The sequence below is a fragment of the Hylobates moloch genome, unplaced genomic scaffold (genome assembly GCF_009828535.3).
Source record: "Hylobates moloch isolate HMO894 unplaced genomic scaffold, HMol_V3 SCAFFOLD_19, whole genome shotgun sequence".
Classification (NCBI taxonomy): domain Eukaryota; kingdom Metazoa; phylum Chordata; class Mammalia; order Primates; family Hylobatidae; genus Hylobates; species Hylobates moloch.
In genome coordinates this window covers 5626434-5649045 of record NW_026652294.1, presented here as the reverse complement: position 1 = coordinate 5649045, position 22612 = coordinate 5626434, and the positions used below count along the sequence as shown (strand labels likewise).

The 22612-nt window shown below is 44.7% G+C and overlaps 1 protein-coding gene and 1 long non-coding RNA gene across 3 annotated transcripts in view; one reads left to right on the top strand and one right to left on the bottom strand.

The window, feature by feature from the left end:
• Window positions 1-3873, bottom strand: part of UPB1 (beta-ureidopropionase 1) — a 34206-nt gene extending 30333 nt beyond the window's left edge. The window contains exon 1 of the mRNA XM_032139434.2: window positions 3452-3873. Within this exon, the coding sequence (XP_031995325.1) occupies window positions 3452-3555 (104 nt within the window). The 5' untranslated portion in view covers window positions 3556-3873. The remainder of the gene's footprint in view (window positions 1-3451) is intronic.
• Window positions 3874-4058: 185 nt separating this feature from the next.
• LOC131381959 (uncharacterized) overlaps window positions 4059-22612 on the top strand; it is a 63924-nt gene continuing 45370 nt past the window's right edge. For both annotated transcript variants that reach the window (XR_009211060.1, XR_009211059.1), the window contains exon 1: window positions 4059-4271. This is a non-coding gene — a long non-coding RNA (uncharacterized LOC131381959). The remainder of the gene's footprint in view (window positions 4272-22612) is intronic.

Below are 22612 nucleotides of genomic sequence, written 5' to 3'. Positions count from 1 at the left end.
TGTGTGTGTGTGTGTGTGTGTGTGTGTGTGTGTGTGTGTGTGTGTGTCTTTGAGACAGGGCCTCGCTCTGACTCCCAGGCTGGAGTGCAGAGGAGAGATTTTGGCTCACTGCAGCCTCAACCTCCCAGGCTCAAGTGATCCTCCCGCCTCAGCCTGCCATGTAGCTAGGACTACAGATGCATGCTACCATGCCTGGCTATTTTTTTAAATGTTTTATAGAGATGAGTGTCTCGCTATGTTGCCCAGGCCGGTCTCGAACTCCTGAGTTCAAGCAATCTTCCAGCCCTAGCCTCCCAAAGTGCTGAGATTACAGGTGTGAGCCACTGCACCCTGCTCAAAGACAAGAGACACCACAGGAGAAATACAGGGACAACAGGAGAAGGCCAAGAAAGAGGTAGAGACTGGCTGTCACAAGCTAAGGAAAGCCCAGAGCCACCTGAGGCTAGAAAAGAAAAGGAAGGATTCTCCCCTAGGATCTTTGGAGGGAACATGGCCCTGCTGACACGTTGGTCTTGTACTTGTGGTCTTCAGAACTGTGAGAATAAGTTTCTGTTGTTTCAAGCCACCCAGTTTGTGGTAATTTGTTACGGCAGCCCTAGGAACTAAACAACACTCAAACGCAACCTGTCCAAAGATGCTCCTCATCACATGAGTCGACTGGCCATCTGAGAGTCCAAGCCAGAAGCCGGCAAGATCCTCACTGCCACACCTGTTATCCTCATTGCCTCACTGTCCACTGACCTCCCTGAGACCTCTGGAAGCCTTGTCTCTCCACCCCCAGGTACTCTGTTCACATAAGGCCTCTCATCTTCCACCTACTTTTTTCCAGGCTAGTCTTTTTTCCTTTCCCTTTTTAAAAATTTCGGATCATCCAGTCGTTATTCCAGGTCATTCTTCACTCAGCCACCAGGTCAAACTCTTCAAAGGCTCCACCATTATCGAGACACAGTTCTGCTGCCTCAGAGACCCTAAGAGCGACCTGCCACTCCTGCCTCCTCTCTCAGGTCTTCCTTGGGGGAGCACTCAATGACTATCCCTCTCACAAACACAGTCCTCAAATGGGCACGTTCCCTGGTGTCTGGGGACATGTACCCTTCCTGTCTCCCCTAGGATGTAGCTTAGGCATGGTGCTCCTGGGAAGCCTTCTTGATGTCCCCCCAACTCCAAACACACAAACTCTCTCAAGCTCTCCCTGCCTCCTTCTCACAGTGTAATGAAACCATCAAAAGATGGAAAGCCCCCAAGGGCAGGAACCATGACTTACTCATCCTGGTATCCCCAGTGCCAGTGGCTGAGACTAAGTGCTCAACGAATGCTTGTTGACCGAATGACTGCTTCTTGGTTCTGGCTGTCTTAAAATGGAAAGTTGATGTTCTCTGGGGATTTCGTCTGCCACAGGTAAAGACCCATTTGGATCATTCACTGAGCAAACATTTACTAAGCATTGTAACTGGGAGAAGAGGTGGTCTTGTGTGGAGCACATCGGGAGTCGGATCCGAGGGGCTGAGGGCTTCAGGTCCAATGGACCTTCACAGAGGTAGCTGTGTCCAAGTCAGACTTAGAGGAGTTTACAGGAATTTAAGTGGGATTAGAGTTTTTAAATGAGCAGTAATTTTTTAATCTTCAGTTCGAAATGCCATTCATCACCAAATCCCACACATTAGCAAGGACAGAGCAAGTACAAAGGTTTACACCTTAGGGATAAAAGCTGAAAGGGCTAAATGCTGAGTAGAACAGAGCAAGAAAAGGGGATAGGAAAAGGAGCCACTTTGTTATTGTGAGCCCCAGGATGAAGCCTGGCAGTCATTGGTCAAAAGAGGTTGTCTCCCATTTCACCAGCCATTATCATCATCCCTCCTGCTCTGGAGTGACCCAAATGCTTAGATACAATCCCTCTTGCAGGCAGTCCTTGGGCTGACCTCAGCCCTTCTCCAGAATGTGCCCCAGCCAATCACCTTTGTGGGAAACTGACTTCTTTTCCTAAGACTCTTCTCCTTTACCTCTCCCTGGCACCCATATGCTGTCTTTTTCCCAGGAAGACATGCCCACCCCACTCTTAGAATAAACTAATTCCCATCCCCAGAAGCGTAAGACACCCCTTGCTTTATTTAAGACATTTTCTTTAGGAGTCTCAACTCTGAGACACTTTCAAGGACCAGTTTTTCAGATGCAGTGGAAATAGGAGCATGAGCACATTCACTGGGAGGGGCCTTAAAGGTCACCCAGCCCTTTGGATATGAAGAGCCTTTTCTGACAAAGTTCTGTACTACCTCACCCCCAAAAAGTGGCTGTTCTAACTTCATCATCCACTAGCTGTGAAAGCACCCTTGGATCTGAGGTCTACATCCAGCTAATTTTTGTATTTTTAGTAGAGACAGGGTTTCACCATATTGGCCAGGCTGATCTCGAACTCCAGACCTTGTGATCCACCCGCCTCTGCCTCCCAAAGTACTGGGATTATAGGCATGAGCCACCGCGCCAGGCCAACAGGATATGATTTACATATTAAAGGGATCCTCTGGTTGCTGCAGGTAAGAAATGCACTGAAGAGAAACAAGAGTGGAAGGGGAAGTGTCTTTCTCTTTTCTTTTTTCTTTTTTTTTTTTTTTGAGACAGAGTCTCACTCTGTCACCCAGGCTGGAGTGCAGTGGCGGTGATCTCTGCTCACCGCAAGCTCCGCCTCCCGGGTTCACGCCATTCTCCTGCCTCAGCCTCCCGAGTAGCTGGGACTACAGGTGCCTGCCACCACGCCCGGCTAATTTTTTGTATGTTTAGTAGAGATGGGGTTTCATCGTGTTAGCCAGGATGGTCTCGATCTCCTGATCTGGTGATCCGCCCGCCTCGGCCTCCCAAAGTGCTGGGATTACAGGCGTGAGCCACCGCGCCTGGCCGGGAAGTGTCTTTTTCAGCTTTGTGGACACAGTGTCCAGCAGTACACAGCCCTCAGAAAGTCCTGGTGATGCACACAGCTTGCAGGAAGTGGAAAAACTAACGCCCATGGCTTGCCAGTGGGAAAGGTTCACTCGCCAACTAAATGCAGACAGCCTTTATTTCCAAGGGTCGGCCAGAGGTCGGGTCACCGCAGGAAGGATGGTCTGGGGCCGGACAATCAGTACACCTGCTGGGTGCTCTGATTGGAGACAGTGACCCAGCCAGACACCCAGAAGACAGGCCCGGCTGGCCACAGAGAAAGCCCTGGAGAGTAAAATCCCGTCCTTTTCCTTCCAGTTCTGGGCAACGTGGGGGAGAAGAGATTTGTAAAGGTCACCCCAGGATTCTGCAACCCCCAAGGACCCCGGGGCCGTCCCATCAAAACCTACTATGGTCTCAGACCGCCAAACTCAGGACTTCTCACCGCCTCCCCTGAGCCCTTCAGACCCTGAGGCCCTCCCTGCCTGCTCCCCCAGACCCACACTCTGTGGCCCCAAGAACCCATTAACTTAGTGCAGACCTGAGCTCCTTGCCATAGAGAACGCGCTTCACCTCCTGCAAGTCGGGGAGCGGCAGGTGCTTCTCCAAGCATTCCTCCAGCGACTTCCACTCAGCGCCCGCCATGGCCAACGTCCGCCAGGGCTTGTGTCCTCGCACGAACTGCCTGCCCTTTGCCCGCAGTGGGAGGAGGTGCCCAGGCCCGCTCAGGCACCCTTGCCTTTATCTCTTACTCTCGCTCCCGGACAGCTCAAGTGAGGACACGTCACTTCCTGGCGCAGCCAATCTGTCCTCCAGGGCTTCGCGAGTGGGACCGCCCCTGGCCTTTAGCGCTCCTTCGGCACGTGCCAGGACACGTTCCTCTTTCCACTCCCGCAGCACACGGCCAATCAGCTCTCCAGGGCCTCGCGTGGGGAGGGGGCGGAGGGATCCGCCCCTTGCCCTTCGCCCCTTGCCCTTCGCCTCTCCGTTAGCAAGCGATGAGACACGCCCCTCCACAGGCGGGACTGCGCGGAGCCTTCGCGCCTCGGCTGTGAGTCAGGACTGAGGCTGTCCCCCTCCCGCCTCCCTCAGGGGCCGTCGCGCGGGTGCCTGCAGGTTCCACCCCTCACCTGCCCCTTGGTGTCGGGGCGGGACCCTGGAGAGGTCGTGAGGGAGGCCTAGGCGCGGCCTCCGGGAGGCTGCAGCACGGGTCTGAGGTAAATGGCCCGCCCGCTGCTGAGCCCTCGCGGGGGCTGGTTCCAGCAGCAACCGCTGGGCAGGGCCCCTCCCGACCGCGACCTCCTGTCCGCAGCGTCGGGCAGCCGGCCGGGCCAGCCTCCCGCACAGGACTACCGAGGAAGGTACGGGACGAGTTTCAGTGTCCCATGGGCACGCGGCGGCTGCACCTCTGTCGTCCGGGGCCTTTATGTCTGGGGAGTTTTAACCCTCGAGGGGCCAGGCTCGGAGTCCATGCCGCTACCTGGTTTGCGCGTTCCCACCCCCGGCTTTGGGGCCGCCGGAGGGGAAGGTCAGCTGCTTGCCTGCAGTTCCGTGCGCCTCGGTGGAGCTAATATTGTAAAATGCGGGGTCCCCGGGTGAGGGCGCGCCCCCTGCACCCTAGGGCCCCTTTTCAGCCCTGCCCTCTGCCGCGTGTGTGCAAATATGGGCACTTTCCTGCGGTAGGGTGCGCTTTAAACTGTCACTGAGATGGTAGGAGTGAGAGCCCCATTTGCTGTTACCGCTAATCCAGAGGGTGCCATCCCTTCAGGAGCAAAGAAGCGTCCTCTTCGGGGTCCTATTGAGAATTAGGGCAGTAAGGCCCGCTTACCTCGGCGGGCAGCCGGGTGAAGGAACCAGTCTGTAGAAGTCCTATTCAGCCACTTGTAAACCTTGTGACCCCAGGAAAGTTTAATGTAGTCGCTGGAGGCTTCTGTTGCTTTATCCGTAAAATAGGAATGCAAAGATTATGCTGCGGGGTTGTTTAAAAGTCAGAAAAGGCCAGCACGGTGGCTCATGCCTGTAATCCCAGCACTTTGGGAGGCCTAGAAAGGAGTATTGTTTGAGGCCAGGAACTCCAGACCAGCCTGGGTAACACAGCAAGACCCTGTATCTACAAAATAATTTTTTAAAAATTAGCCTATCATGGTGGTGCGCACCTGCTTCTTGGGAGGCATAGGTGAGAGGATCGCTTGAGCCCAGGAGTTCGAGGCTCCCTAGCTATGATCTTACGGCTACACTTCAGCCTGGGCAACAGAGTGAGACGCAATCTCAAAGAAAAAAAAGAGGCAAGTAAAATGAGCACAAAGGGAGCTAATTTATATCTAGAATCAGTTACTAACATTAAAAATATTATACTTCAGGTATTTTGTTTCAGCTGCTAACTCACAAGTTTTGTTCCTTGTTTTGATAAATGTTAGCTGACAGTTTCTAGTATCTGATGGAGCTGCCTTCTCAAGAATGCAAACTCTGAGGACTTTCTATGTGTAAGGCACTGCCAAGAGAGCCATATAAAGACAGATAAGACCTAGTACCTTTTCTCTGTGATTTAATTAAGTAAAGACAGCTGGGCACGTTGGCTCACACCTGTAATCCCAGCACTTTGTGAGGCCAAGGCGGGCAGATCACCTGTGGTCAGGAGTTCGAGACCAGCCTGACCAACATGGTGAAACCCCGTCTCTACTAAAAATACAAAAATTTGCCGGGCATGGTGGCGCATGCCTGTAATCCCAGCTACTAGGGAGGCTGAGGCAGGAGAATCGCTTGAACCCAGGAGGCAGAGGTTGCAGCGAGCTGAGATCACGTCATTGTACTCTAGCCTGGGTAATGAGAGCAAAACTCCGTATCAAAAAAAAAAAAAGGAAAGACAAACGTGTAAATACAGCAGATTTAAATAATTTGAGATGAAAAAGATACTATGGAGTGCAAAGAGGTGATTTCTGGCTTAGAGAAATTGTTGGAGGTCTCATGGAAGAGGCCAAAGCCAACTCAAAATGTTTCAAACTGAATGAACTTTCACCTCCTTTCTCAAGCAGGCTCTTATCTTCTTTTGTTTTTGTTGTTGTTGTTTTTGTTGTTACAGAGTTTTGCTTTTGTCACCCAGGCTGCAGTGCAATGGCGCGATTTTGGCTCACTGCAACCTCCACCTCCCGGGTTCAAGCAATTCTCCTGCCTCAGCCTCCCGAGTAGCTGGAATTACAGGCGTGTGTCACCACACCCAGCCAATTTTTTGTATTTTTAGTAGAGATGGGGTTTCACCATGTTGGTCAGTCTGGTCTTGAACTCCTGACCTCAGGTGATCCGCCTGCCTCAGCCTCCTGAAGTGCTGGGATTACAGGCATGAGCCACTGCGCCCAGCCTCTTATCTTCTGCACTGTATTCCCTATTTCAGTAATGGCCTCACCACCCACTGATTTGCCAAGTTTTTGAGAGTCATCTGCAACTCCTCCATGTTCTTTCTTTCCCTCATACAATCAGGCATCAAGTTCTGCTAAATTTATCTCCTGGATTTTGTTCATATCCTTCCTCCTCCCTCCTCATGTCTGCCTCCTGTCATCTTTTGCTTGAATTGTTGCCAGTCTTCTAACTTGTCTCTCCACCTCCGATGTCTATCCTTAGTTGTCTTTCTAAAACTAGTATCTTACCATCCTTTGTATCCCCTCATTCAGTGTATCCCTACCTGGAATCACCTTTCATCCTTCATTTTGTGACCGCCTTCTCATCCTCCACCATGCAGTTGAAACATCACTTCTTCTGTAAAGACTTCTCCAATTGTCCCAGAAAAAGTTAGGCTCCCCCAGGCTTTCATAGATAGCTCTCTTGTTACATTTATTAAACAGTATTGTGTAGTTATTTCTGTGCTGTCCTCAGAAAATGGACCAGATCTACTTTTGTATCCAGAGGACTTTAGCACTCAATAAATGATTATTGAAGGAATCAACTCTGGGATCATGGACAAATTCATTAAGGTGGTAACACTGAGCTGGACCTCAAAGCAGTAGTAGAAGCTATTATTACTAGTTAAATTGTTTAGTTCATCTTTCCCTATTGTTCAGTGACAGGTCATTCATACTAGTTCATTATAAACCAGTGTTTCATAAATAAAACTTAGGATTTAAAAAGTTGTATTAAAAATGTTTATATTTGACCAATTTACTTTTTACTGTGAGTGATAGCAAGACACTTCACTAGCTCGCTCTGTGGTAATCATTTTGTTTTTTGCTTTTTTTTTGAGATGGAGTCTCCCTCTGTCACCCAGGCTGGAGTGCAGTGGAGCGATTTCAGCTCACTGAAACCTCCACCTTCTGGGTTCAAGTGATTCTTGTGCCTCAGCCTCCAGAGTAGCTGGGATTACAGGCACGCACCACCACGCCCGCCTAATTTTTGTATTTTTAGTAGAGATGGGGTTTCACCATGTTGGCCAGGCTGGTCTCAAACTCCTGACCTTAGGTGATCTGCCCACCTCAGCCTCCCAAAGTGCGGAGATGACAAGCGTGAGCCACTGCACTCGGCTCTGTGGTAATCATTTAAAAAGACTTAAGGCTTTGCCCTAGTTTCTTTCTGAAATATCCCACCAACCCAAAAGGTTATAACTGCATGCAAGCATACTAGAGTGAGGGATTCTTCCTTGTTTGGAAGAACAACTCTTTCTCTGGCAACATGGTGTGGTTTAAGGATGTATAACCCATAATTTGGTAAGTGTATACAAACATGGGCAGGAAGGACAGAATACACACAACCTCAACATGATGGATACCTCTGGAGAGGGAGATAGGGGAATGAAATAGAAGAATAGGAATTATCTGTTGATAGATAATGTTTTAATTCTTTTTAAGAGATCTGAGACATGACAATATTAACATTTAAAAAATCTGGATGCTTATTATTACCAATACTTTTCTTTATGTTTGAAATATTTTTTTAAAAAATTATAGAAGAAAAGAGACTTAGAACAGGAGTCAGGAAACCTGCAGTTTAGTCCGGGTTCTACTTTAACCTCAGTTTTCCTGTTATAAAAAAGATAGGGGCCAGGCACGGTGGCTCAGGCCTGTAATCCCAGCACTTTGGGAGGCTGAGGTGGGTGGATCACTTGAGGTCAGGAGTTGGAGACAAGCCTGGCCAACATGGCAAAACCCCATCTTCTACTAAAAATACAAAAATTAGCTGGGGATGGTGGTGCATGCCTGTAATACCAGCTACTGGGAGGCTCAGGCAGGAGGATCACTTGAGCCTGGGAGGTAGACATTGCAGTCAGCTGAGATCGTGCCACTGCAGTGCAGCCTGGGCAACAGAGCAGGACTCCATCTCAAAAAAAAAAAAAAAAAAAAAAGACCGGGGAGGGGAGGGAACTGGTGAGACAGTCTATAGAGATGATGTAAGTCTTGTCCTAATTCTAATAAAATATGATTCTAATAATCTGGCCACGTATAAATTCCTCTATATGCTTATTTGTGAGGAAACAGTTTCATTATAGAAGCTGGTTCTGCAGAAGGAGCTTATTTTTAAAAATGTATTAGTGGAGCTGGGAGCGGTGGCTCACGCCTGTAATCCCAGCACTTTGGGGGGCCAAGGCAGGCAGATCACGAGGTCAGGAGATTGAGACCATCCTTGCTAGTACAGTGAAACCCCGTCTCTACTAAAAAATACAAAAAATTAGCTGGGCATGGTGGCGGGTGCCTGTAGTCCCAGCTACTAAGGAGGCTGAGGCAGGAGAATGGCATGAACCCAGGAGATGGAGTTTGCAGTGAGCTGAGATTGCGCCACTGCACTCTAGCCTGGGCAAGACTCCGTCTCAAAAAAAAAAAAAAGTATTAGTGTCTATTTTTAGGTATTACTTTTAAATTCACAATGTGTGTTTATTTCAGTCCTTAGGGAAGGTATTTAAAGTACTTTTTAAAAAGTAATGTGTATAGGTAATTAAATTTTTTTATTTTTAATTTTTGTGAGGACATAGTAGGTATATATATTTGTGGGGTGCATGAGATGCTTTGATACAGACATGCAGTGTGTAATAATCACATCATGGTAAGTGGGGTATCCATCCCCTCAAGTATTTATTCTTTGTGTTACAAACAATCCAATTATACTCCTATAGTTATTTTTAAATGTACAATTAAATTATTGACTATAGTCACCCTGTTCTGCTATCAAACACTGGATCTTACTCATTCTTTCTAACTACTTTTTGCACCTATTAACCATCTCCACTTTTCCCCCATCCTCAACTACCCTTCCCAGCCTCTGGTAACCATCCTTCTACTCTCCATCTGCAGGAGTTCAGTTGTTTTAATTTTTAGCTCCCACAAATAAGTGAGAGCATGTGGTTTGTCTTTCTGTGCCTGGCTTATTTCACTTAATGACCTCCAGCTCCATCCATGTTGTTGCAAATGACAGGATCTCATTCCTTTCTATGGCTGAATAGTACTCCATTGTGTATATGTACCACATTTTCTTTATCCATTCATCTGTTGATGGACATTTAGGTTGCTTCCAAATCTTGGCAATTGTGAACAGTGCTGCAACAAACATGGGATGCGAGTGCAGATATCCCTTAGATACACTGATTTCCTTTCTTTTGTATATATACCCAGCAGTGGAATTGCTGGATCATATAGTAAGGTACTATTTTTACTCATTAACATTTGAAGGACTAAAATGTTATGATGATCAATGGTGAACAATTTTAATAAGGGCCGTGACATGGAGATCCCACCAGTCTTCTCCTGTGACCCAGAGGGGCTGTTTATGCTCTCATTTAGCACTTTACAACACACAGAAGGCTTTTGCATCATCTTGTCGCATTTGATCATCCAATAATACTGTGAGGTAAGGGGATAGGGTTTTTGGTATTTGTCAGATTTCCAAGTTATACATGGTATTTACTGGAAAGAAACTGTAAGAGCCAATATTTTACTTATAGTCAAGGGAAAAAAGATCTGAGGTGATCCAATTTCTAAGCAACATTCTAAAACCCAATTTCTGGGTTAATTTGTCCCTACATTGCATTCCTTAGCCCAGAAGTCACAATTCTTTTTTCACTAGCGTTTTTTATTGTTTTTATCCTTATGTAGACTTAAGCGTCTCACATGAAAAAGTCTTGGAGTAGCCCACCCAAACTTACCAAAAATGGATTTTGCAGCAGAGCAAGGCCATCCCAGCCAAAATTGTGACAAATAAGGTTTTATGGCCCCCATTTTAGCAGCCTCCTTTTTGTCCCTTGTTTTTGTTGTGGGTTTCTTCTCCTCTTATGACCAGCTCTGCTTTACTCATAGTAAACCTTCTTTATTCATATTAAACCTCTAAAAAGTATTTTTAAATTTTTATTTTTAATTGACAAATAATAATTGTATATATTTATGGGGCACAATGTGATGTTTTGATACATGTATACATTGCGGAATGATCAAATCAGGTCAATTAGCATATCCATCACCTCAAATATTTATCATTTCTTTGTGGCTATTTTGAAATAAACATTATTGTCATTATTATTTATTTTTAGAGGTGGGGTCTCTCACTCTGTCACCCAAGCTGGACTGCAGTGGCACAATCATGGCTTACTGCAGCCTCAACCTCCTGGGTTCACGCGGTCCTCGCAGCTCAGCCTCCCAAGTAGACCACAGGCACGAGCCACCATACCCCCTTTTTTTTTTTTTTTTTTTTTTTGGAGACAGGGTCTCATTATGTTGCTCAGGCTCGTCTTGAACTCCAAGGCTCAAGCAGTCCTCCTGCCTTGGCCTCCCAAAGTGCTGGGATTATAGGCATGAGCCACCATGTCCAACCTGAATCTGTTGTTTCTTGAGGATAAAGGTATGGCATGTCTTTGAGTCTACAGTGATTTGCATATAACTGGCACTCAATAAATGATTGTTGAATCAAATTGAACACCATATCAGTATTGATAAATATTTAGAGACAAGGTCTCAATTTGTTGCCCAGGCTGGAGTGCACTGATGTAATCATAGTCACTTACCGGGTTCCTTTAGCTATATTAACTCAGTGGCTTATTTAGCCTGCTTTTGAAAAAGACCACCTTTGGCTGTAGCAGATTTATAATTATTTCCTTTCAACATGACTTCTAGCTGTCTCTGCAGCCTGGTTATCTAGAACACAAGTAGTCTAAATCCTCGAGTGGCTCTAACAATGGTAGATATTGGGGGAGCTGCTTCATATAGCACAAATCTGTTTACTGGGAAGCTGCTGGTTCAGCATCTCATGGTTCATCCCTCACTGATTAGCTTCCTGGCCCATATTCCCTTGGATTCGGAGTTTGGTGGGATCCTTAGCCATAACATTCTTGAGTTGCAGAGAATATGTATCTCAGATCCCATTTTCAGAAATGTCCTTGCTGTAGATAACAGTTACCTACTTGTATCTTGAGAAATAGTAGTTTAAGAGAAAGAAGATTGGTCTGAATACTGGTTAGAATATAAATATGTTCTAATCCTGATTTTACTATTAGGTAACTGCAGCTTTAGGTGCATTATTTGATACCTCTTCCTAATCTTTAAAGATATTAGACTAATTCTCATAGATTCTATGATTTTATGATTACCGGAGTATGAGATCCTTTTTAAAATCCAGATGGCAAGGGCAAGCAGAGCAGATGTTGCCTGACACTTAGAGGAGAACGCCCTAGATACGAGTGCCTTAATCACACGGACTGGGTCTCACTTGTGTGGGAATACCATGGGTCCCATAAGGACTGAACTGGACTAGAAATGAGAACACCCTGGATATGAATGCCTTAATCACACGGGCTGGGTCTCACTTGTGTTGGAATACCATGGGTACAATAAGGACTGAACTGAACTAGAAATGAGGATAATGATACCTTCCCCACTTTCTTGAAGGAATGGAATAAGCTAAGTTGAAATACCTTTGAAAATCTATACAGCATTTTCTCTATAGATGCTATTTTTAATCAAGGAGAAGGTATTTAGGTATAATTCTTCCATAGCAAATTATAAATATACCATCTTTAACGTACTGGATACTTTGCGTTGTTTTTTTCAGTGGTGATAATGGCTTTGCATTGAATCATTTATAGTCTTTCCACCAGTTCTTCTCGGGATAAATAGCATACATTTGAAAGATCGGTAATTTTGAGAAGGCTGCATGAGACCATGAAACAAAGCAAAGCTGACTAGCCTAAGCTGAACTCTAGTCCATGACTCATCACTAGTTTGTCTAATCATTTAGGATAGCAAACTAAGCATAGGCTTATGTATGACAGGAATGCAAAATCCCAGGTTGAATTTTTGGGCCCCAAATTTCATGAAGTATCAATGTGATAAATAAACCTTTCTCTTTACCACCTCTTCCCCGCTAAAACAATTGCAGAAGTATGTATTGGGCCTAGCAGCAGTATGTGTGGCTGAATTAGGGGTATTGAGTTGACTAGAAGCTCAATGTGAGTCAACAGTGTGTTGTGGCTGCCAAAAAAAGCTGATATAATCTTAGGTTGCATTATGAGAAGTATAGTGTGCAGAACACAAGGAAGATGACTATCTCATTCTGTTCTGTGCTGACCAGAGCACACCTGAAATTAATCTAGCTCTGGGATAGCTACACGACATATAGATCATCTTGAATATGCAGAAAAGAGAGATCTAACAGTAACAACAACAACAAAATGTTAAAGGCACTGGGAACATATATTTAGCAAAACAAGGCAAACAAACTTAGGAAGGATATTGTCACTTCATTCAGATTTCTGAAGGGGCCAAATATAAGAGGTTTTTATTTGTTCCACATGTCCGTAAGGAGAGGAGCTGGAGTCAATGGATAGAAACTAAGGGAGGAGTCGGGGCGTGGTAGCTCATGCCTGTAATCCCAGCACTTTGGGAGGCCGAGGCAGGTAGATCGTGAGGTCAGGAGTTCAAGACCAGCCTGGCCAACATAGTGAAACCCCGTCACTACTAAAAATGCAAAAATTAGCTGGGCATGTTGGCATGTGCCTGTAATCCCAGCTATTTGGGAGGCTGAGGCGGGAGAATTGCTTGAACCAGGACCCGGGAGGCAGAGGTAGCAGTGGGCTGAGATCGTGCCACTGCACTCCAGCCTGGGCTACAGAGCAAGACTCTGTCTCAATAAACTTAGGGAGGCATGTTTCAGGCCAATACAGTTATTTTCATTAGGTGATGTCAAAAAAAAAAAAAAAACGAAATAGGCAGTCTCTGCAAGTGATGAGTTCTCATTCAGGGTGTTCAGGTGTGGTCCAGATGACCACTTGGTGGGAGTGTTGTAGAAGATAGTCAATCATCAGATGGGTAGTTGAATTACAGTCTATGATTTCTGTATATTGCTGTAACATGAACCAAGAAAACCTTAGGGATGTCAAATCCAAAGAACCATAAGTAAGCCAAAGAACAATACAAGACAGTCTGGTATTTGATGAAGTAAAAGTCAGTAACTGTGAGCTTACTGAAGAACCAGATGATGGGAAGATTTTATTATTAACTTTTTAAAAACTGTGTTTGGTTGGATTTGGTTTAAAGGAAGCACTTTATTGCAAGACTATTTGGACCTTAGTTTCTGGAACCTAATGGTGAAAAGAGTTCTAGTCCCAGAATCTGGGGATGAAACAACTATCTCATGGTTGCAAAGAGCAATTTCAAATTGCAAGTGGTTGTATCTGGGGAATTGTAAGGGGACAAAAATGGATGGGGGTTAAGAGGTCAAGTAGGTACACAGCCCAGGGGTGAAACAAGTATGTAGAAACAATTATGTATTTGTTAAGTTAGGCCTAACAGACTTATGTTCTGTACTTCACCATCTGCAGATAATTGGCATCTTAAAATACTTTATACTGAAGCAAAGTAGATTGTGCACTCTGAGAAGTTATAAGGTATACTAATGATTCATTGTGGAGGGCTTACAGTATTGTAATAACTTACCAGGTTCTCTGCCCCAGCAACAAACTCACCACTGGCAAGTTCAGCCCCACCTTAAACACTAGACTAGTTCTGCCCTTAGTCCTAGAATCTGAGTCGTACTTCAGATCTCAACTTTGCTTGCTGCTAGCCCTGCCTGAATTAATGTCCCAAATCTAATAACTAGTTTAGGGCATTAAACCTTTCTGTGGCTGGGCGTGGTGAGTCACACCTGTAATTCCAGCACTTTGGGAGGCCAAAGTGGGAGGATCTCTTGAGCCCAGGAGTTTGAGACCAGCCTGGGCAACATAATGAGACCCCATCTTTAAAAAAAAAAATCAGCTGGACATGATGACATGTGCCTATAGTCCCAGCTACCTGGGGGGCTAAGGTGGGAGGATAACTTGAGCTCAGGAGGTAGAGGCTGCAGTGAGCTGTGATTGTGCCACTGCACTCCAGCCTGGGTGACAGAGTGAGAACCTTTCTCAAAAAAACAAAACAAAACAAAAAAACCTTTTTGTGCTCTAATCTTGAATCTCTTGTTTCCTTAAACTCTAGTCTCTTTATGATATCTCAGTGCACAGCCCCCTTTTAAACTTAGCATTGCCAAAGACTTGAATCTGGAATCTGAATTTTGTGTCCTGCTGCCTCTTTTCTGTGAGTTGTTTTTTGGTTTGTTTGTTTTGAAATGGGTTCTCGCTATGTTACCCAGGCTGGTCTCAAATGCTGGGACTCTAGCTGTTCTCCTACCTCAGCCTCCCGAGTAGCTGGGACTATAGGAGCACACCACTGTGACTGGCATGTCCTGCTACATCTTGCCAGACTAACATAGACTATTTCCTAGACTGCCATTGCTAAATCCCAGAGCCCCGGAGCCCCACCTTTGGGCCTGTGTGAGTGCAACAGTTACAGCCTTCATTTCTAAGAATCAGGAATCCCTTCATCATCTGAATCCTCTCTTACAGTCTCATGTTTCTCTCTGATCCCAGTGAGTTGGTCTGACCACACATTCTGCACCGAGGGAGCCAAACTGATATTGGCCTGTGTTGGAGCAACACACTGAAGGCCCTTTTCTATACTCAGCCTCTGTAGTCACTAGCCAAAAAGAGCTTCTTGCCGGAATTCCAGGCCATGCATCTGGGCAGCGCAGCCCCACTATGTACTTGTCCTGTACAGACTCTGGAAAGAGTTAGTTTCAGTAGTCCATGGCAAGCTGCACAGTTTGTCTTACAGATGCCTTACAACCATTCAACATTTATTCTCTTAATTGCTTAGATGTGTTTTGTTTTGTTTTTGTTTTTGCTTTTGTTTTTGTTGTTGTTTTTTTTTTTTTGAGGCGGAGTCTCGCTGTGTCACCCAGGCTGGAGTGCAGTGGCGCAATCTCTGCTCACTGCAAGCTCCGCCTCCCGGGTTCACACCATTCTCCTGCCTCAGCCTCCCATGTAGCAGGGATTACAGGCATGTGCCACCACACCCGGATAATTTTTGTATTTTTAGTAGAGACAGGGTTTCGCTATGTTCGCCAGGCTGGTCTTGAACTCCTGATCTCAAATGATTCTCCCGTCTTGGTCTCCCAAAGTGCATGAGCCACCGTGCCCAGCCCATTGCCTAGTTTTGTAAACAAATATCAAATGAACCAGACATTGGGGTCAAACGTGAATAAGTCATATGGTGCTTCTTCACATAATTATGATAATAATGCCTTCCATTTCTTGAGCACCTGCTACGTGCTGGGCACTGTGCCAGGCCTGTAAGTGACAGACTTTATAGGGGCTGGAAAGTGCATTGTGAGGGGTAGGGGGAAAAGCTGGATAGTTTGTGTTACGTACATAAGGCTCCAAACACAGCACATGGCTAGTGCTTAATAAACAGTAGCTATGTTTACGATATTAGGTGATAACATTACCAAAAATACCATGCAGGTCCAGAGGTGGGATAAACAGTAGCTGTGTTTACAATAGTAGGTGATAACATTACCAAAAGTACCGTGCAGGTCCAGAAGTGGGAGAAAAAAGATATCTGAGCCAGAGGGATGTGTAGAGGGCACAGGAAGATCAATCAAAAAGAAGGAAAAGCAAGACCACAAGCAGAAAAAGATAGCCATTGCAGAGTAGCTAGTCTATTTGGAACACAAGAGTAGATGAAACGCTGCATTGAGACAGTGTGTGTGTAGCAGATCTAGAGAGTTCTAGAGACGTGTGTGCTAACGAGAGGACCGTAGCCATAAAACCCTTTACTGTAGTCACAGGAGAAAATGATTGCATGAATTTGTAAGAACCGGAAGGATAAGACACAAGCCTGAAAATTATTCAATTAAAGGAAGGAAGATTGCAGACTGCTTAGTCACCTGAAGAGAGAGAATAGAGCTTACAAAATGAGAGGAGATGATTACATCACTTAAGTGAGCATTGATCAAGTACTTGGCAGGACAAGTGGAAATGTTTTTCTTTTAAATAATTTAAGCCTGCAGTCTTCCAACTCAGTTTAAGATAGTTTGAGGCTGCTATATATAAATGTGGATAGTGTTCCAGTGGTAAATGAGTAGAATTCAAAGGAGGAATAAGTAAAACGTATTGTCTGTGTTCAACTAAGAGTGCATGAATAAAGCCCTGGTGGTAAATACACAATAGCCTCCATTTGAAGATGTATAAGGGAAAGAAATACTATTTGCTTGTTGACCTGGATTATAATGTACTTAACCCATATTATTCTAGTATAATCAGAGAGAGTCAAGCCTGATGCTCCAAAGACATTTCTGTTTGTTACATTCTGTTTCTATCAGATAGACTTAATGCAAAATCTGTGACAGACTCTCATGGCTGGTTGCTCATATTTCTCTCAGTATTTTCCTGAGTTAATGAGTACAGAAAGTGGCAGGGAACCAAATGATGTTAAAAGAGTATTAAAGCTATAGGCATATAATATAGGATTATATAGTAATGATACTGTTTAACTGATCATTTTTCTGTTCATTGGGAAGCAGTGTTCTTATTTTATTAGAAGCAGCATGGTACAGTAGCAAAATCGTGTTTTTTAAGTTCTAACTCTGCTATGTATTAGTTACATAAGTTACTTTTCTGAACTTTCTTTTATTCTTCTTTATCATGAGATGACAGTACTTGCTTGAATGATTGCTTCAAGGATTACATGAAAAGCAGGTCTGGGAAATAATTAGCAGTCCAATGCCCAGCTCTCAGTAAGGGCTCAGACATGTTAATTCTCCATGTCTCCCCTACAGGAAAGCCTCTCATGAAGTTGCCTAAGGAGCACAACCCCTGGAATAACCTTAGTGTTGGTTACTCAAGAAATCTGGTTTTTTTTTTTTTTTTTTTTTTGAGGGTAGATTTTACTTTTGAAAAAACAGAAATTAACTCTGAGCTAAGTTAATGGATGATCAGGTTAGAGGTGTTCACAAATAAAGTGTGACTGTGAAATAATTGGCTTCCTTGTTGGGATTGTAGATGGACTCTGAAAGCAACTCCAACACAGAAGTTCCAGAAAAGTGTTAAAGCAAAAACAACATTTTTGGAATCAGTTTTGGATAAATTCTTGTATGCTTAAACTTCAGCTTTGTTACTTTATAATCATACTTCATTTCCGTGGAAAAGGTGATGAAACAGAATTGATAATAGAGACCAGTGGAGAGTGAGGAGAAAATAAAACCAAAGAAAACATGTAGAGGCCATCCCACTGACACAGAGCCTAATTGAAATATTTTTAAATTCTTTCTTTAGATACAACTCAAGCCTGGTTGCTAACAATTTGTAAAGTCTCATTTCTGAATCTATATTATATTATATTCTCTCAGAGCAAAGCAGTCTTCGGCTCAGTATACCATACCTTAAAATAAATGTATCTTTGTCTTTGCTAATATCCTTGAGTTTCCAAGACTTAAAAACTTAAGCCTGATCCTTTGTTCTTACATTAAACTTGTTACTGTCATTCCTGTTTGTGAAATGTCTTGCATCCTGCCCCTTCTCCAGTCTTACGGCATCCACCATCATCACCTGCCTACCTGGATCTTGCCTGCGTCATTGTGTTAGCAAAGAAGCTGTATTAGCTAGGAAGCTAATTTCTCCTATTTCAGTGTGTTTGTCTTCTAGTAGAGCCTTTTCAGCATAATAGTTTAAGCTTAATATTCCTAAGATAACACTCCCATCTTATGTGTATATTTATTACAATACCCAAAATTGATGTATAGGTAATTGTTTATGAGAGAATCATTTAGTTTCAGAATTTTTGATTCGCTTTTGAGATATCTGAAAGCATGAACTATTAATCTGTGTCAGTAGTGCTTAGTACAGCATCTTGCATGTAGCTGTGTCACTTCAAAGAAGTTCTTTAATGGCTCTGTGCCAAAATTTCTTTGTCTGTGAAGTGGGGATAATATCTTTCTCAAAGGATTGCTTCATTAAAAGAGTATGTATATATGTGTATCAAAAGGTAGTTTTTCTATTATAGCTTTTGTATATGTTCACTTTTTTTTTTTTTTTGAGACAAAGTCTTGCTCTGTTGCCCAGGCTGGAGTGCAGTGGTACGATCTCAGCTCAGTGCAACCTCTGCCCCCTAGGTTCAAGCAATTCTCCTACCTCAGCCTCCTGAGTAGCTGGGATTACAGGCGTGTGCCACCAGGCCCAGCTAATTTTTTGTATTTTTAGTAGAGACGATGTTTCACCATGTTGGCCAGGCTGGTCTTGAATTCCTGACCTCAAGTGATCGCCTGCCTAGGCCTCCCAAAATGCTGGGATTACAAGCATGAGCCATCGCACCTGGCTACTTTTGTGTTATTATAGCACTCAAAAAAACTTACTGCTTTCTGGCCAGGCACAGTGGCTCATGCCTGAAATCCCAGCACTTTGGGAGGCCGAGGTGGGTGGATCATGAGGTCGGGAGATCGAGACCATCCTGGCTAACATGGTGAAACCCCATCTCTACTAAAAATACAAAAAATTACCAGGGTGTGGTGGCAGATGCCTGTAGTCCCAGCTACTCAGAAGGCTGAGGCAGGAGAATGGCGTGAACCCGGGAGGCGGAGCTTGCAGTGAGCCAAGATCGTGCCACTGCACTCCAGCCTGGGTGACAGAGCTAGACTCTATCTAAAAAAAAAAAAAAGAAAAGTTACTGCTTTCTTATTTTAGGCAAACTCCTTTTTTCCTTACTCTTTTTTTGGAGCTAGGGTCTCATTCTGTCATCTAAGCTGGAGTGCAGTAATGCTGTCTCGGCTCCCTGCAACCTCTGTCTCCCGGGCTCAAGCCATTTTTCCTCCTCAGCCTCCCAAGTAGCTGGGACTATAGGCGTGTGCCACCACGCCTGGCTAATTTTTGTATTTCTAGTAGAGACAGGTTTCGCTGTGTTGCCCAGGCTAGTCTCAAGCTCCTGGACTGAAGTGTTATCTGCCCGCCTTGGCCTCCCAAAGTGCTGGGATTACAGGCATGAGCCACTGTGCCTGGCCCAGTTTCTTGTTTTTGTCTTGTCTCTCCAATAAGAGTGTAAGCTCCTAGAGGACAGGGACCATCCTATATTTCCTTCATATGCCCTACCATACATGGCATAGTTCTGGGCTTTTATTCATTCATTTAATAAGCATTTCTTAATATTTAATGTACAATAATATGCCATGGTATATAATAATTAAGACAAGGTCTTTAATAGTGTTGAGGTACTTCCATTCTAATGTGAGCTAAAGATACTAGTATTTAGTATTTAACTTAGTGCTATGGAAGACTTTGTAGCAGATGATTAATATTCTCAGATCTATTAATTACATAAATCTGGGCTATAAGCAGGGTATGAGCAGGGTGAGTGCCTGGCAATAAGGGCTCCCAGTCTGCAGCAATATCTGAGGTAAGACATGATAAAGGACTGAACTAAAGCCCTAGAAATAGAGTAGGGATGGATTCAAGAGCCACTGTGGAAATGAAAATCAAAGGGATTGTGATGACTACAACATAGAATATGAGGTGTAGAAGACAAGGACGTTCCGGATGATTCTGGCCTCTTGCCTGAGCATTGGTTTAATAATATAAGCCATTTAGGAAATAAGAGCCATGAGGAGAAAAAGCCAGTTTGGAGATTAAGATGCCCCTGGGACCTCCAGAAAGAGATCCCTGTGAATAGCTGGAAATTCAGGTCTGGGGCCTAAGGATTGGAATTTGGACTAGAGAGAGAAAAAACTGGAAATTTTAGCAAATAGTGGTTGTTGAAGCCATGGGAATAGAAGAGATCAGGATGTAGAAAGATGAGAAGTATAAAATACCTGAGACAGAAATGTTCAGAGAAGTTAGAGGAGATGCAGGAATCAGCAGGCCCCAGTGTCAGAGTGTCCAGCAATATTAATGCTACAGTGAGACCAATTTGCAATTATGTGTTGAATTCAGCATTTGAGAGAGTATTGAAAAGGTAGTCCCTGGCTCAATAAATAGTGATCAGAATGAATTGAATAGGGGGCAAGAAAGGCCTATTTTGAAGACGAAATAGGGCCTTTTTTTTTTTGGACAGGGTCTTGCAGTGTCACCCAGGCTGGAGTGCAGTGGTGCAGTCACAACTCACTGCGGCCTTGACCTCCTGGGCTCAAGTGATCCTCTCGCCTCAACCATCTGAGTAGCTGGGGCCACAGGTGCATGCCACCCTTGCCTGGCTAATTTTTAAATTTTTTGTAAAGATGAGGTCTCAAGATGTTGCCCAGGCTGGCCTCAAACTCCTGAGCTCAAGCAATCCGCCTGCCTCAGCCTCCCAAAGTGCTAGGGTTATAAACATGAGCTGCTGTGCATGGCCTGGGCTTTTTAAAAATAAGCTTTCTTAAACATTTTTTGTAAGAAGTGGGAAAAAGGCCAGAAGAGAGAGAGAGAAATCAGTATCTGTTGTGTTCTAGGATATGGGCTAACCCCTTTACATGTTTTATGTTTAACCTTCATTATCACCTTACAAGCAGGGGTGTCCTATCCACTGGGCATGAGACTCAGCATGGTTAACTAACTTGCCCAGAGGAGTCAAGAATTGTTTGACTAAGACTAAACCCTTTCCACTACACGTGGCCGTTTCCAGGCTCTTATCCATCTCTAATCCTTCACTAAAGAAAGTGAAGTTGGTCTGGATACAGAAGAGGCTGGAAAGGTTAGTGGAGCCAAGGTCACTGTGGACAAACTGCATGAGAGGAATAGGGACACTGTCCCCATGACAGGAGGCAGGATATAAAGAATAAACTACACAGGTAAGACCTAGAGATGGAAAGCCTCCCTAGAGATGAGAACTGAGGGAGCATACTGGAGCCTTAGCTGGTCATTTCCTAAGAGGGAGGGGTAGAGGAGGGCATTATGCGGAGATCAGGAAACACTCAATAATTGACTACTAGAAATCATAGCTGGGGCCAGGTGCAGTGGCTCACACCTGTAATCCCAGCACTTTGCGAGGCCAAGGCAAGTGGATCACGAGGTCAGGAGTTCGAGATCAGCCTGGCCAACATGGTGAAACCCCATCTCTACTAAAGATACAAAAAATTAGCTGGGCATGGTGGCGCTTGTCTGTAATCCCAGCTACTCAGGAGGCTGGGGCAGAAGAATCACTTGAACCTGGGAGGCGGAGGTTGCAGTGAGCTGAGATCGCACCACTGCACTCCAGCCTGGGTGACAGAGTGAGACTCTGTCTCAAAAAAAAAAAAAAAAAAAAGAAAAGAAAAAGAAATCATAGCTGAAGGCTGGGTATGGTGTCTCACGCCTGTAATCCCAGCACTTTGGGAGGCTGAGACAGGTGGATTGCTTGAGTCCAGGAGTTTGAGACCAGCTGGCCAACATAGTGGCCATCTATACTAAAAATGAAAAAATATTAGCTGGGTGTGGTGGCACACACCTGTCATCCCAGCTACTTGGGAGGCTGAGGCAGGAGAATCACTTGAACCCTAGAGGCGGAGGTTGCAGTGAGCCGAGACGCGCCACTGCACTCCAGCCTGGGCGACAGAGCAAGAGCAAGACTCCATCTCAAAAAAAAAAGGTTGACCAGGCTTGTGCTCACACCTGTAATCCCAGCACTTGGGGAGCTGAGGTGGGAGGATCACTTGAGGCTGGGAGTTTGAGACTAGCCTGGGCAACATAGTGAGACCCCATCTCTTAAAAAAAATGGGCAAAAAATTTGAATGGACACCTCACCAAAGACGATGGCAAATAAGCATAGGAAAAAATGCTTAAAATCATGCATCATTAGGGAATTGCAAATTAAAACAACAATGAGATCCTACTGTACACCTATTAGAATCTAAGACATTGACAACACCAAATGGTGATGAGAATGTGGAGCAACAGGAACTCCCATTCATTGCTGGTGGGAGTCAAAACTGTACAGCTACTTTGGGAGAAAGTTTGACAGTTTTGTATAAAATTAAACCTACTCTTGCCATATGGTCTAGCAATTGTCTTTTTGTATTTAGTCAAAGGAGTTGAAAACTTATGTCTGCACAGAAACCTGCACATGAGTGTTTATGGCAGCATTATTCACAGTTGCTAAAACTTGGAAGCAACCAATATGTCCTTCTGTAGATAAATGAGTAAATAAACTGTATGGTACATCCATATAATGGAATATTATTCAGTGCTAAAAAGAAACAAGCTATCGGCCGGGCACGGTGTCTCACGCTTGTAATCCCAGCACTTTGGGGGGCCGAGGTGGGCGGATCACGAGGTCAGGAGATTGAGACCACGGTGAAACCCCGTCTCTACTAAAAATACAAAAAATTAGCCAGGCGTGGTGGCGGGCGCCTGTAGTCCCAGCTACTCGGAGAGGCTGAGGCAGGAGAATGGTGTGAACCCGGGAGGTGGAGCTTGCAGTGAGCCAAGATTGCA